Here is a 16,244-nt window from a genome sequence, read left to right on the forward strand (position 1 = left end):
ATTTAAATAAGATCCTGCGACTCCCCTATGATTCAGGCCCTTAGTCTCTCTGACCTCATCCATCATTGTTCCCCTCACCGTCACCAGCCACTCTGGGCTTCTTGTTCCCACCTCCTACTGTTCCTTCTGCCAGAATCCCCCTTCCTTCAGAACACGTGGCTGAATCCCCTTCATTCATATCTCAGCCCAAATGTGCTCCTCTTAGAGAGGCCTTCCCTGACTTCTTTGTATCTCAAGTAAGTTAGTCCTCATCCCATGTCCCCAGAACAGTAACTCGATTGACTCACTTGTTTTATTTCCTCGTGATGCTTATTACTGTCTGAAATAAGATAACCTAGTTATTTATCCTCCCGATAGAATAGGAGCTTCCTGAAGTCAGAGATATTTCTGTTAACACGTCGCTGCATCCTAGCATTTGAGACGGGTGGTGGTGGAGGGGTTGATAGGACAATTGGTAAGAAGCACTCTTCGGACAGAAGGAACATAATTGCAGAGACTCTGAAGTCCGTCACCTTGTGACTCTTTTCAGCATTTTAACTGGTGTCCGTTCAAAGAAAACGGTGCTAACCACATCTGTCATGACTGCCTCCATTTTCACCAATGCCTTTTGACAATCTGTAAAGTGCCCTTCTCACTCTGGGCCGGTGGTTTGCACTCATCCTCCTAGTTTTTCTCTCTCCCTATTCCCTTCGCAGTGACCTGTCAGAGAGATTCATTAGCTGACCTCATGTTCCTGGTGGATGAGTCAGTGGGCACCAGACAAAACTTAAGGAATCTGCAGAATTTCCTGAGGAATATTACTGCCTCCATGGATGTGAGGTTCAGCTGCACGCGCCTCGGGCTTATGAGTTACAGTGATAGAGCAGAGACTATTTCTTTTCTAAAATCAAACACAACCCAGGATGAATTTCAGCAGCAAATCCAGAAGCTTTCTCTCCGGACGGGGAGAGCCAATGCTGGTGCTGCCATTGAGAAGATGAGACTAGAAGCCTTTTCAGAGTCTGCTGGCAGCAGAAGGGCAGAGGGGGTGCCTCAGATCGCAGTCTTGGTCACTCACAGACCCTCAGAGGACGCGGTACGTGATGCCGCACTGCGGCTTCGGATGCAGGACGTGACTGTGTTTGCCGTGAACATCCAAGGGGCGAACGACACCCAGTTAGAAGAAATAGTGTCTTACCCTCCGAGACAGATGGTTTCCGTGCTCAAGTCCTATGCCGACTTGGAAACTTACAGTAAGAAATTCCAGAAAAAGCTGCAGAATGAAATTTGGTCCCAAATTTCTACTCGTGCTGAGCGAGTGGACCTTGACAAAACTGGTAAGTTTTTAAAAAATACTTTTCTTGTTATTAAAGTACTATGAGTAGTGGCCGAGGGCAAGGGCAGGAGCGAGAACTGACTGTACTTGGATAAGGGAACATGAGTAGTTAGGAAAATGTTCCAAGACTAGATTTTGGTTGTGCTGGCAAAACTTGACGAATTTACCAAAAATCATTGAAAGATTACAACGCGTGAATTCTTCAGCATGTAAGTCGTACCGCAATTAAATGTAAAAAAGTAATAGGTGTTAGTTAAAAAATAGTTTGATAGTATTGATGAACATGAAGAAAATAAAATCATCTGTAATCCTATCGTCCAGACAAAACCATTTTAACGTTTATTTCTCATGTCATTTAGTTTCTTCTCCTTCTCTATGCTACGTACACACAAGCACACACACGCACGTTTTTCAAAGGTAGCGTAGCCTTGTATATGTTAGTGCTGTTCGACAGAACTTTCCGTGGCGATGGAAATGTTCTCCATCTGTGCTGTCCAGTAAGGCAGTCACTAGCCATGTGTGACTGTTGAGCGCTTGAAATGTGGCTAGTGTAACAGAAGATGAGAAATTCAAATTTAATTTAATTTGAACTCATTTTATTTTCTTATTTTTATTTTTTTCTAATTTTTTTTTTAACGTTTATTTATTTTTGAGACAGAGAGAGACAGAGCATGAACAGGGGAGGGGCAGAGAGAGAGGGAGACACAGAATCCGAAACAGGGTCCGGGCTCCGAGCTGTCAGCACAGAGCCCGACGCGGGGCTCGAACTCATGGATCGTTGAGATCATGACCTGAGCCCAAGTCGGACGCTTGACCGACTGAGCCACCCAGGCGCCCCAATTTGAACTCATTTTAGTTTTGATAGCCACATGTGGCTGATGGCTGGTGTATCACTGCAGGAATATACAGTTGGGTAACTTGTATCAGTCACAGTTACATTTGGGTGTGACTAACAGAAATAAAAACAGCAGTGGTTTAATCGGGATAAAACTGTTTTTTCTGTTGCACAATAAGTCCTAAGGTAGGTAGACACAGCTGGTACACCACAGAGTCAGAGACCCTGTCTCTTTCGACATTATTGTTTTTATTTATTTATTTATTTATTTATTTATTTATTTATTTATTTATTTATTGCTGTTTGTGGTTTTTAACTCCCAGGAACATAGTCCAAGATCATTGCTCTAGGCATCCCACTCACATCCAGCAAGCAAGAACGAGAAAAGAGAAGGAAGAGGTCAGGCTTCCGTTTACTTTTCTTCAAAGATATTTCCAGAAATTACACACATCATTTCTGCTTACATCCCAACGGCCAGAACTTGGTCACGTGTTGCACCTAAATTGTAATTTGGCAGCATTCGCATGGAAAAGAATTGTAATCATCCAATGACATTGAAGGCTAATTTTAAATTCATACAAGTCAATTGAAGGTTTATTAAGAATGCATCCTGGGCTGGCCTTGGATTTTCTGTGGCCTGTATACGTAGCAGCAAGAAACAAGTCCTCTGTTACCTCCTAAGTGACATGTGGGGAAGCGGCTCAGAGTGGCAGTCACCTTGGTCTAGTATGAACTATTAGGGCATAGGGGGGATGTGTAGTGTGGCCTCTCTTAGAGATTTTGAAATGATGTGACCAAAAAATGGTCACATTTATTTTTGTTACAGAAATTCTAAATGGGGGTGCCTGGGTGACAGTCAGTTAAGTGTCCAACTTTGGCTCAGGTTATGATCTCATGGTTCGTGGGTTCGAGCGCCTGTGTTGGGCTCTGTGCTGACAGCTAAGAGCCTAGAACCTGTTTCGGATTCTCTGTCTCCCTCTCTCTCTGCCCTTCCCCTGCTTGTGCACGTGTTCTCTCTCTCTCTCTCTCTCTCTCTCTCTCTCTCTCTCTCTCTCTCTTTCTCTCTCTCTCAAAAATACAAAATAAACATTAAAAAAATTAAAAAAAAGAAATTCTAAATGGGAAGGTATGGGACCAAGGCTAATGGCAAGGGCCATCCAAGGGGGATAGCTATCCTCCATAAGGCCTCCAGTAGATGGCTTCTTATTAATTCAATGGCTCTCAAATATTGGTACTTGACTTAGGTTGGGTTCCTCAGAAGTAGATGCCAGACAAGGATTCATGTGAAATGGATAGATTTTGATTAGAAAATATATCCAGGGAAAACTGGAGATTGGTAGGAAAGGGAGAGTTGGGACCAGGAGGGGAAGGACGATAAGCCAAGTTCCCTGGAGTTCAATTCCACAGGGCCGTCCTAGGGACAATGTGGGTTAAACCTTAGAATTGCTCCTGTCAGGGGGCAGTGTAGCTAGAGAATTTATATTCCAGAACATGAGAGAATGTAAATTTCCAGGCACTTCTTCAAGCCCCTGGCAAGAGGGTTCCAGGAACCTGAGAGCAACCCACCCATAAACAGCCCTAGGTACTAGCCGTTAGAGAGAAAGCCCTGGGAGCCAGTGGGCACAAATGCAGTGAAGGGCTTGAGGGGATACAGGCTAAGCACCAACAGCATCTGCTGTAAACTTACCAGAGTGTCCTGGGGGAGTTTATCACTAGTTCATTGGCCCAAGCCCTACCCGAAATCTAATGAATTAGTGTCAGAGTAGGGCCTGGGCACTTGCATTTTAGTAAGCCGCCCTTTGAACTTCTGTTAGCAGTGTTTAAGAACCTCAACCTTAGAGAATTTGCCATGGTCTGGAGTGTGGTGCTCGCTTTGTAGTTTCAGAACGGTAAAACACAGAGAACCAATCTACATTGACTTCGTTACTGTATCCACCACATCTGTCACGTAGTACGTATCCAGTTTTTTAAAATCAAACTTCATTGAATCAAGGAGACGCTCACATTAATCAAACCAAGAGACTGATGTATAGGAAAAAGAGTGATGGCGGGGCGCCTGGGTGGCTCAGTTGGTGACTCAGGAAGGAGTCGGTTAAGCAGCCGACTCTGGCTCAGGTCATGATCTCGCAGTCCGTGAGTTCGAGCCCCATGTCGGGCTCTGTGCTGACAGCTCGGAGCCTGGAGCCTGTTTTGGATTCTATGTCTCCCTCTCTCTGACCCTCCCCTGCTCATGCTCTGTCTCTCTCTGTCTCAAAAATAAATAAAACGTTAAAAAAATTTTTTTTTAAAATAAAGTCAAATATTCAGGGGCACCTGGGTGGCTCAGTTGGTTAAGCATCCAACTTCGGCCCAGGTCATGATCTCAGAGTTCGTGGGTTCAAGCCCCGTGGCGGACTTTGTGCTGACAGCTCAGAGCCTGGAGCCTGCTTCAGATTGTGTATCTCCTTCTCTCTCTGCCCATGCCTGCTCGCTTGCTCGCTCTCTAAAAAATAAGTAAACATTTAAAAAAAAAAGAATAAAATAAAATATTTTTAAAAATAAAGTCAAATATGTAGATTTCTCTCTCTGTCTCTCTGTATAACTGTACAGGTAAGACCTTGGGCCAGGGGACACATTCTTCTTTGACATTGTCTAGCCAACGTTTTGTGATAATGACAGTATTCTGTATTTACACTGTTGGATATGATAGGTATTAGCCACTTGGGGCTGTTAATCACTTGAAATATAGCCAGTGCAACTGAAGAGCTGATTTTTGAATTTTATTTAATTTTAAGTAGTTCCAGTTTACCTTTTAATAGTAATATCTGACTAGTAGCTAGTATATTGGACAACACAGTTCTAGGGGGGTTGCATGGGCATTGCCTTGGTTGCCCACTGTGACTCATATTGTTTTCCTCGTTCATTGCTGATCACCACTATCTTTCTTCTGGAGAACACCTCATTCTTCTTCATTAGGTTTATATAAATCAATCTATCTTTATTGATATCAGGTTTTGCTGGCCTGGGATCAACCCTGTCTTTTGCAGATAACTGCTTATCTTCCTCCTAATATTTTATATGTCAATTTCATAGTTTAATTCTCAGGTCCAAACTTATTTCCAGTATTTCTGATTTCTTAGGGACCAACTCCCCATAGCCTAAAGTAGTGTCAATAGCTATAAATTACCAAAAAGCTGTGAATAAAGAAACTATTTCTGAAATACCTAAATAGTCTTGTATTTTAAGGGTCTTTCAACACACTCAACCAGATAACTATGTAAATAATCTAAATTTTTAAATTATGCTTTTTCTCCTACCCAATTGCAATGAGTAATTGATAGAGTTATAAATAGACTATTAGTAAAGTTAAAGCATGTTTTACTTTGTTCCAGGGCTTTAAGAAAGGAAGAAACATTGAGGAAGGAACAAGAAAGGAAGGAACATTGAGAGTGTATTTATTTATTTATTTGATGTTTATTTTTGAGAGAGAGAGAGAGAGAGAGTACACATCTAAGCAGGGAAGGGAAAGGCAGGGCAGAGAGAGAGAGACAGAGGGAGACAGAGGATTTGAAGCAGGCTCCATGGTCATAGCAGAGAGCCCGACGCAGGGCTCGAACCCATGAGCCGCGAGATCATGACCTGAGCCGAAGTTGGATGCTCAACTGACTAAGCCACCCAGAGTTCTTTTATTTAAAATTTTTGGTTGAAATCTTGCGATGGACCAGGCATACTGGGTAGAAGCAGAGAAGTTGACAATCTCTGCCCTCATGGGGACACTCTGGCAGGAAGCAGTCTGTGCTCATGAAAAAATGAGTAAGATAACTTCAAAAAGTATGGCTATCATAAAGAAAATAGAGAGGGTAATAGGGTAGACGATGACCAATGTGCTTTAGCTAGAGGGGAAGAGAATGCCTTTTTGAAGAACTGACATTTGAGTTGGTATATCCATGATGAGGTAAGAAGGAATCAGCTATGTGAATGTTTAGGGAGAAGAATATTCCAGCAAGAGAGAGGAGGGCAACTACAAAAGCCCTGGGGCACATTCAGAGTACAGAAAGCAGCCTGGCGTGGTTGGAGCACAGCGAGTAAGATGAAGAATTGCTCGAAATAGGATCTGAGAGAAAAACAGGGAGAAAGTTCAGGCCATTTTTAAGTTCTAAATGCAATGATAAACCATATAAGTAGGAGAGTAATATGATCTGGCTCTAGTTTAAAAAATTTTTTTTAATGTTTGTTTATTTTTGAGACAGAGAGAGATAGATCATGAATGGGGGAGGGTCAGAGAGAGAGGGAGACACAGAATCCGAAGCAGGATCCAGGCTCTGAGCTGTCAGTACAGAGCCCGACGCGGGGCTCAAACTCACAGACCATGAGATCATGACCTGAGCCGAAGTCAGATGCTCAACTGACTGAGCCACCCAGGTGCCCCTGGCTCTAGTTTTAAATATAGTGTTCTAGTTGCTCTGGGGAAAAGAGGATATTGAGGAAGTAAGAGGAGCAGGTCCTCTCCTCCATTTCATTTCTTGGGAAATGATAAGGCATAAAAGTGTCTGAAAAGGCAGGTGTCAATACTATACAAACAATTTAACTTACAGCCTGGAGACTTGGGAATCTGGTCCTGCCTTTTAATTAACTTGCAGTGTGACCTCAGGCAAAGTACTAGGTGTCACTCTGTTGCAATTTCCCACCAGGTTGTTGTGAATTTCAAAGGAGAAAATGGGCATGAACAGGCTTGATGAAGCAGACACTCTCTGCGTAAATGATGAAGAGTTCTCATTCTCCAGAACCTTCACAGCCTCATGTTCCTCTACAAACCCTCTTGCAAACTTCTCTCCAGATATTTCTGTAATTAATGAAGAATGCATTTTCCACATTTTTTTTTCAGGCTGTGTGGATACAAAAGAGGCTGATATCTATTTCCTCATCGATGGCTCAACTAGCATAAATAGAACGGGGTTTGAGCAGATGAAGGAATTTATTTTGGCAGTGACAGAAATGTTCAGCATTGGCCCAGACAAAGTCCAAGTTGGAGCTGTACAGTATTCAGATAAGATAAAAGTGGAGTTTCACATCAATGACAATTCTAATAATGTGGATTTAAGAAAGGCTGTTCTGAACATCAAGCAACTCAAAGGAAACACAGATACTGGGAAAGCCCTGGATTTCATGCTGCAAATAATAAAAGAGGGAAAGAAGCATAGGACAAGCAGTGTTCCCAATTATCTCATTGTGCTGACTGATGGGAAGTCCAGGGATGAAGTCCTGAAGCCTGCCGAGAGATTAAGGGCTGAACAAATCATCATTCATGCGGTTGGCATTGGGGAGGCTAACAAAGAAGAACTCCAACAAATTGCTGGGGAGGAAGAAAGGGTTAACTTTGGGCAGAACTTTGATTCTTTAAAGAGAATAAAAAATGAAGTTGTTCGCAGAATCTGCACTGAAAAAGGTGAGCAAAACAAAGAAGGCTTTATTCTCTGCACCCTCATGGGTTGCTTCCTGCAGGCTGATAGCCAGGCTGAGACCAGGAGTGATGTGACCAGTTTTCTGGTTAACATTGTTGCTAACTTCCTTTCTCACCACGAAGGATTCAGCCCCTTACTTTAAACCAGTTGCCAAGATTGGAGAAGCCCTCCACAGACAGATGCCCTGAGGCCATCTTGGGGGTTGTAAGCAGGAAGGTTGCTAAGAGTATTGTGGCCTTGACAAAGCCCACCAGTATGGCATGTAAGAGTGTGTGTGTGTGTGTGTGTGTGTGTGTGCACTAATTGAAGCAGATGAGCACATGGAAAGAAAATGGGCTCTGGCTTTGAGTAGGTTAGGATTCAACCACTTTCCTGCTTGACCTTCAGACTTCCTCATCTATAAAGCAAGGGTAACACCTACATCCTAGAATCCTTATAGGTTTAGCATAAGAAACATCATCCATCATTCCTCTATTATGAATGCTTATCTAGTACACATATAACAATTGTTTATTTTTATCTGTACCAGAAACACGTATTTGCATTTTCGTTCAGACTAAAATTACGGAAGTAAAGTTAGGAAGAACAATTTGCAAATACCTGTACCCGATCGTGATTCCTCTTATTAGGAGCAGCGACTTACTAACTGAAGATGGTATGTGTTGGTTTGCTAATATTAGCACATGAAAATTTTGTCTGCTGAGAGGCATGTTACCTTATTGGTTAAGGTAAAGGATGCTGGAGGCAATGAGGTAAAGTTCAAACCCCAGCTATATTAGCTGTGGACCTTGAATAGTTCACTTACTATCCACCTGCCTTAATCACTGAGGGTAGGCCTAGCTTCCAGGTGAAGCTTGAAGGTGATAAGGCATGTGGAACACTTAGAAAAATGCACGTGGGCACTTAGTCAGTGCTACATAAAAATTAGCTATTGCACAAGTTGGCTAAAGTCACGGCTGAGAAAAAGAGAAGGATTTCCATTTATTTGAACTTACAAAAGTGAACATTCTGGAATGTTGTGAGTCACTAAAATCCAAAGATAAATCAGCAGAGCTCACAGCAAAATCCTAAATCACATTATTGTTCGTTGTTCTCCCTGTTACAGACAGTAGTAGAGTTGGGTCTTCAGGATGCTCTAGAAAGAGTACAAGAGTAAAAAGTTCCCCAGAATTTCCTGGGGATGATGCAAAGAAAAGTAAAAGGGTTCCAGGAAACATAAAGTAGATTGTATCTCGGTCACTCCGAGGGAGACAGCCCTGGGCCAATCTGAGGAGGTACGGCACATCTCCTGTAGGTCAGGGGGTTGCACTTGAGGTGCCTGAACATTGGCACACCTGGAAGAGGAGACAAGCTGTGGACAAGGAGATGATCCATAAGATGGTGAATAGAGAGAGGCAGGAAAGCTAAGGAACCAAAGCCTTCGGGCCTAGAAAAACACTGACTAGTTTCAGGCAGATGCAGACGGAATGAGACACATTGTACCTATTGCTTAGAGGACAAGATAAGAGGCCATAACAAAAAGATCCCAAACTACACAACACAGAATATTATTTCTGTCTTGCATAACAGTCCAGGGGGAGCAGGGTGCGGATTTAGCAGAGAGGCTCTTGCAGGCTCAGCATACAGCTCCCATCTTTAGGTCAACGGTGAAGCTCCGGTTCTCTTCACTTTGCACTTGTGGAAAGGGAGAAAGAGCCAGAGGAGCCCATCACACTGCCCTGTTTTAATGTTAAGACCCAGAAGTGGCCAAATCACTTCTGCTCCTGTCTACTGGAAAAACGTAGTCACAGGGCCACATCTGCTTCGAGGAAGGCTAGAAAAGTGACACTTACCTGGACAGTCATCTGTCTCGCTGAAATTATATCGGCATGGAAGAATGGGAGACCAGATATTAGAGGACAGGAAATAATCTTGTCACAAGCAGATCTAAGGGGGTATACCAAACCACATGTAAGAGTCTATTCCTTTTACACGTTTCATGGAGGAGAGGCTTCCACACTTCACAGCAGTGGGGCCTTGCCAAGGCCACAAACATCTTTAATGACCTCTCTATCTATGACTTTCAAGATGGCCTCAGGCAGCTTGGATCTTACATGGTGGCTTTAATGCTCCCTGGTTGTCCTTACACAGGTTATTAAAAAATAATAAGCATTGTCTTATTCCTCTTTGACTAATGCTAATTGTTCATTTTCAAATAGTATGGAATAGATTCTGTGAGAGTTAAGGGAAGGACTGCTAAGAGAATGGCAGTGATAGCAGGTAGAGCAAAGGGTTAAGACTAAGGAGATACATGCTAATGACAGTATATTTGCATTGTATACACACACACACACATCTGTATCATGAATTAATAACACCATTTTTTTCTATGGATTATAGAAATTGGTCTTCTGTGTGTACACACACACACACACATGTCCATTTCTAACCAGTAGGAAATCTACAAACTTTAGGTATAAAGGAATGATCCTTTATTTATACATCCATGTTGAATGGATATGTGCTTACTAATGTACTTACTATTTCTAGTAAAAGTTTTTCACCCCGGTTTCTAATACGGATTCATAGTGTTTATCAAATCAGTGTAAATTATCCCAGAAAATAAGGCTGTGTAAAGATTGCTTAGAACTTTTTGTTTCAAGATTATACATAAAACCCAGAAATATTAGTCCTATGGACATAGGGAATTGATTACCTTTTCTCTTATTCCTTTTTTTGATCACCATCACATCCTTTAACACATAACCTGATACTTGGCATTTCATACACCTCAAGAATTATGAATGAATGAACTATGCATAAATGAATGACGCATGGGTGAATGAATATACACTTTGGAAGTTGCATTTTCTCTTAAAACTTGTTGGATAATATTCAGTAGATTTCTGATTCTGGGTCCTGGTCAACAGGCCTCTACTATAGAAGCAGATAAAATTTTCAAATACAATAGCAGGTGTTTGAGTTAATTTTTGATGTTTTCTGACTAATGCATTTCTTTCTTGCTTGCTGCTTCTCTGTGTTTTGAAAATTACATCAACCTGGTCTTTTTGACAATGCGCAGGATGTGAAGACATGAAGGCTGACATCATGTTTCTGGTGGACAGTTCTGGCAGTATTGGATATGAAAATTTTGGAAAAATGAAAACCTTCATGAAAAATCTATTAGCGAAGATTAAAATTGGTCCAGACAAAACTCAGATTGGTGTCGTTCAGTTCAGTCATTATAATCAGGAAGAATTCCAGCTTAATAAATACTTTACACAAAAAGAAATTGCTGATGCAGTAGACAGAATGTCTTACATCAACAGTAACACTTTGACTGGAAGTGCACTAACCTTTGTAGCTCAATACTTCACCCCCACCAAGGGGGCCCGTGTTGGGGTCAAGAAGTTTCTTATCCTCATCACGGATGGAGAGGCACAAGATTCTGTGAGAGAACCTGCTAAAGCACTACGGGACAGTGGTGTCATCATCTTCTCCGTGGGAGTATATGGCGCCAACAGGATGGAGCTGGAGGAGATCAGTGGGGATGGCAAGCTGGTCTTCCAAGTTGAGAAGTTTGATGATCTAAATGCAATAGAAAACGAACTCATTTTTCGTGTATGTGCTCTCCATGGTAAGTGACACTGTTACTCTTCAGGACTCAAGGGCATGAGCTGTTGACTTCATGGGATGAGCAGTGGGCTGTACCACGGGCTTGGACTGTATCTGGACTTTAGTGTTAAGTTTCAGTCTTGTCTTGTCTGTGTTGTGGAAACATCTGTAACCTCCAGGGATATTCCAGTTTAACAATTTTGCCCTCTAGTTTGGCAACAAAATAGTCTGGCTGTGGTGACTTCAAGTATATTCCCACAGGTTCCCAGAATTTCTTATCGAACTTCCACATTTTTAACTACGTCCATACCTAGATTTTTCAGAGCCAATTTTTAATCTCAAATGATTCCCCAGAATTGTTCCTGGCCTACCAATAACCAGTGTCAAATAGTAAATAATTAGAGACACAAAGTCATCTTCCTCTTAGTTAAATTAAATCCAATGTCCTAAGCATAACCCCCTAAATATCCCCTGTATTTTAAAGATATAGTGTGTATTTTCATTCTTTTGCATTTTTCTTCTTCACCACTATCAGAGAGATAGTTTACATTTGCCTTTTCATGTATCTATCGCTTTGGAAAATTTCAAGTTGTTACTTTTTAAAAATGATTGCTTGGGATCATTTTATCTCACGAACTGTCGTACTTTAAAACTTGTGTTGAGCAAATCTTCAGTTTGAGCCCATCAACTTTAATGGCTCTTAATAGAGAAGTTGCTATAAATACACATGTAAGACTAAAAACACCTGTGCTTTTAAATCTGCCACGTGCTGTTACCTGTTTTTTGGGCACCACTAAGAGAACATGCTGAAATATTAGTAAATTTGTTGTATGTTGTTCCCCTAGCAACATAGAGACCTTTGGACTATATTATTCAGAATTATGTGTGAGAAATCTTTACAAAGGTAACAAACAAAATGTCTTGGTCTAAGTCTGAGTTTTAGACAGTGGCGCTGTGAGTTCTCTCTTAACAGCTTAGTTAAAATGGCAATGATTTGTGAAGTGCCTGGGTGGCTCAGTTGGTTAAGCATCCAACTCTTTTTTTTTTTTTTTAACGTTCATTCATTTTTGAGAGACAGAGGAGAGACAGAGCATGAACGGGGAAGGGGTAGAGAGAGGGAGACACAGAATCTGAAACAGGCTCCAGGCTCTGAGCTGTCAGCACAGAGCCTGATGCAGGGCCCGAACTCACGAACCCGTGAGATCATGACCTGAGCCGAAGTCGGATGCTCAACCGACTGAGCCACCCAGGCGCCCCATGCATCCAACTCTTGACCTCAACTCAGGTCTTGATCTCAAGGTTGTGAGTTCAAGCCCCACATTGGGCTCCACGCTGGGTGTGAGCCTGCTTAAAAAAAAATGGCAATGATTGCCAAATTCTTAGTAATGTTGAGACATTCTAAGAAAGGTTTATCTTAAGGTCACATCCCCACCTTTGAAATCCATGGGGCTTTTCCTGGCATTTCTTCATTTTGATAAATATAATGTTGGTGGAGGCCCTTTCTATAGCATAAGGTGAAATTTCCCTGGCTTACACATTAGATCGACTCATAAACCTCAAGTCATGACTAATCACTAAATCTTGGTGGGTCATTGCCCCAGGTTCCATTGCATCTTAGGCTTGAGAATTTGAGACCTCATTGCCAGAAATAAGGATTGGAGTTACCATATATAGGTAGAAAGTGGAGAAAGTGAAATTCCAAAAGGCATATGCTTAAGTTACTGAGGGAAGAAAAAAAGGGGAGAGAAACCCCATACTTTGGAGACCTATCCAGAGTGGTCACTTGGCTTCTGATGTGGAGGAGAGCTTAGGGCTGAGGTGAGGGGATAGGGGCCTTAGCTCTCCCTACTTGGGGCCTTTCTGGGTTCTAACTCAGGAGATCAGGAGAAGGAGCACAAATGAATGCCAAGAGGCACGGTGCGTTTGGGAAAGTTAGCCAACCAGAAGCTGAAAAGACAGCTGGAACTAGAGGGAGTAAGATAAAAAAAATCCCAGCTTATACAGGGAGCCTCTGAGCTCTTTAAAACAGCAGGCCAGTTTGGCAAACACTAGTCATGTCTCACCATTACATTGACATTGAACTACCTTCTGACATTTCCTTTCAGTTGAAAGCCTTTCGAGCAAAAGACATCCTGTGCCCTAATGAGATGTAGCAGAACAAAGTGGCGTGGCTTAAGAAACACTGACCACAGAGCCATTGTCAAGTACAATGTCCTTGGAATCAGGGGTAGCTTGTACATCACTGAGCCTCAGTTTCTTATTCTGTAAAACAGAGTAAGCCCTCTCTAACAAGTAAGGTGCAGTGTCTGGCACATAGTAGGTTCATGGCAAATGTTAGTTTTCTCCCCCTTCTCAACTGTCTGTGTAGGATATACTGCAGAAAGATTGTGATGCCTGCTTCCTTATTCTTCCAGATTGTAAAAATATTAAGGTGTTAGACATCGTGTTTGTGCTGGATCATTCAAGCAGCATAGGTACAGAAGAGCAAAAAAGCATGATGAACCTAACTATCCACTTGGTGAAGAAAGCAGATGTTGGCATCGACCGCGTTCGGATTGGAGCTCTCAAATACTCAAATGATCCTGAGGTTCTTTTCCACCTTAGTAGATATTCAAATAGATCTGCAATCATTAAGAATCTGAGGACACGCAGGCACACCGGAGGGGATACCTGGACTGCCAAGGCTCTCGAACACACAAACATAATGTTCACAAAAGAACATGGCAGCCGCATCGAGGAAAATGTGAAGCAGATGTTGGTTATCATCACCGATGGGGAGTCCCATGACCGAAATCGGCTCAATGACACAGCATTGAAGTTAAGAAACAAAGGCATCAACATCTATGCAGTGGGCGTAGGAGAGGCCAACCCACTTGAACTCGAGGCTATCGCAGGGAATAAAAGCAATACTTTCTACGTAGGAAATTTCACCAAACTGGAAGATCTTTACCTGCCTCTGCAAGAAAAAATGTGTATCAACGCACATGAGCGTAAGTTGTGATTTTTAAAGTTTCTGTGGGGGTAGCAATAAAAGGTTAAGCAAAAAATAAATTAAATCTTGGCTTCCCATTACCTGGGTGTCATGGCTGAACATCTCTCTGCTCAGGCTATATTTTCTCATCTCTCAAATGCATTGATTGAACAAGATCTGAAAGTTCCCCTCCCACCACGGTGTGCATTGAAGAGCTTATGGAAGGAAGTTTCAGAAATACTCTTTGAGGTCTTGCCACCTTGTTGCCTTTTTCTTGGCAGAAAGGAACTCTACTTAGGATTGTATTCACCTTACCCCATTTCAGGGCCACTTGTACTATTCCATTTGCATAATAGTCTCAGCACAACCACTGAGCACCAGTTTCAGGCCAGACTCGGGTGGAGAGTTACATGGTTTGACAGATAGACTTTTGTCTTCAAAGATCCAGGGCCTTCTAACTGGGATTAGAGACATTCTCTAGGGCCACAGGAGGTTCAAATGGTCTGATGTGCTTTTCTGGATAAGGGCCACTAATGCAGAGGAAAGAATATGGGAGTTCAATAGGGAGTCATGGAGGCTGGTGGGTAGGAGCAGGGAGGGAAGGGACCTAAGCTGATTCCATGAGATACCACTAGGGTGGAGTAGTCTGGAGGCATCATACCTGAGGAAAGTGTAAGATTTGCCACCTGAGCTCAAAGTGAGCAATGAATTAATCTTCTGGGTTTCAGATACAGAATGATGATGGTATTATCCATAAGAAAAAAAATTGTGACTTCTCCCAAGGCAGCGGGGCCTTCTCAGTTCTGCCCGTTCTAGCCTGTCCCTGGACTCCCACCGTGAAATTTAGTCTCCTTGCCCTTCATCTTGCCACCTTTGATTCTGTTCTCAGCACTGAGTGATCTTCCTAACACACACTGGACCATGTCACTGCTCTGCTCACAGTTTACAACTACTGACCTGCTGAGTTCCATCTAGCCTTGCCCACAGCTCCAGCCTCACCTGCTGCCCCTCCCCCCCTTCACAATCTCTCCTGTCCATCTGAAATGGCATCTCTGTGCACAGTATTCTACCCACCACAAACATGCCAGCCCAGCATTTTCCCTGGCTACATCTAGCTTAGCTGCCATGTTGCAGCCTTTGTGCGCCAGTTTCCTGCCCCAATACCTGGTGGTGACCCCACTGTGTCTCCCAGCTCCTGCACCTTCTGTTGCTCCTGGTGGTAGCACTGAATGCAGATTCGCTGTTTCCTTATCTGTATCTGTCGCAAGACTGTGGCCTCCTTGGGCAGGCTTGGCCCCTTGTTAATCATTGGGTCCCCACCAAATCTAGTACATCACCAGGATACACGGTCTTTTCCTACAGAGATGGAAGCGGTTTTATTCTTCTCTCCCATGCATACCTTTCAGAGGCAGATGCTGAGGCAGAGTTTAAGATGCAAGATGTTTTTTAGGGATCCACACCTAGGAAAAAAAAGTGGAAAAAACTTAAACAGTGATGCATGCTTGACAGAGCTCCAAACCCGGCAAAGAGCTCTGGAGCGTGCATTGCCCATCAGCGTTGTCCAGCATCAGACTAAGCTGGCTGGGTGGTCATATCCCCTTCTCACTTAGTCCCCAGATGTGAGCTGTCCTGGGCAGGGCACAGTCTTTGGCAAGACATCTCCCTGTAGTAAGGCTGACCCTGAAGGAGTCGACAGTCGGAAGCCCTCTGTTGACCATGTGCCCACAACCAGGCAGTAAATCCTTCCTTGAAAGTCTATCTGGGCAGCCCAGCTGTGTGTCTGCCAGACTACCCTTACAAATAATTGTGTGGCAGTGGGCATCCCTTTGTTTCAATTGCCTTTAGTAATCACTTCAGTGCTGGCCCTGTCCCAGCCATTGCATTTGATTGGAACAGAGCATAGAAGATTATCCCTTCGTTATGGGACATTTCTCATTGGATTTCAGGGAGATGACCCCATGCTGTGTTTACTAGCCATTAGCACTTGTCCCATTCAGTTTTAATATGTGGGGTATGATATTATAAAAAAACTGCAGTAGAAAAAATACTTTTATTTAGAGATAAAACGATGAGGCGGTCCATGTACCA

General features: G+C 42.8%; 1 protein-coding gene across 3 annotated transcripts in view; it reads left to right on the forward strand.

Moving 5' to 3' along the window:
- Window positions 1–16,244, forward strand: part of COL6A5 (collagen type VI alpha 5 chain) — a 142,696-nt gene that overhangs the window by 48,160 nt on the left and 78,292 nt on the right. For all 3 annotated transcript variants that reach the window (XM_047876135.1, XM_047876136.1, XM_047876137.1), the window contains exons 4-7: window positions 696–1,316; window positions 7,015–7,575; window positions 10,653–11,207; window positions 13,600–14,175. In XM_047876135.1, coding sequence (XP_047732091.1) covers window positions 696–1,316; window positions 7,015–7,575; window positions 10,653–11,207; window positions 13,600–14,175 — 2,313 coding nt within the window. The remainder of the gene's footprint in view (window positions 1–695; window positions 1,317–7,014; window positions 7,576–10,652; window positions 11,208–13,599; window positions 14,176–16,244) is intronic.

Source organism: Prionailurus viverrinus, chromosome C2, assembly GCF_022837055.1.
Source record: "Prionailurus viverrinus isolate Anna chromosome C2, UM_Priviv_1.0, whole genome shotgun sequence".
Classification (NCBI taxonomy): Eukaryota; Metazoa; Chordata; class Mammalia; order Carnivora; family Felidae; genus Prionailurus; species Prionailurus viverrinus.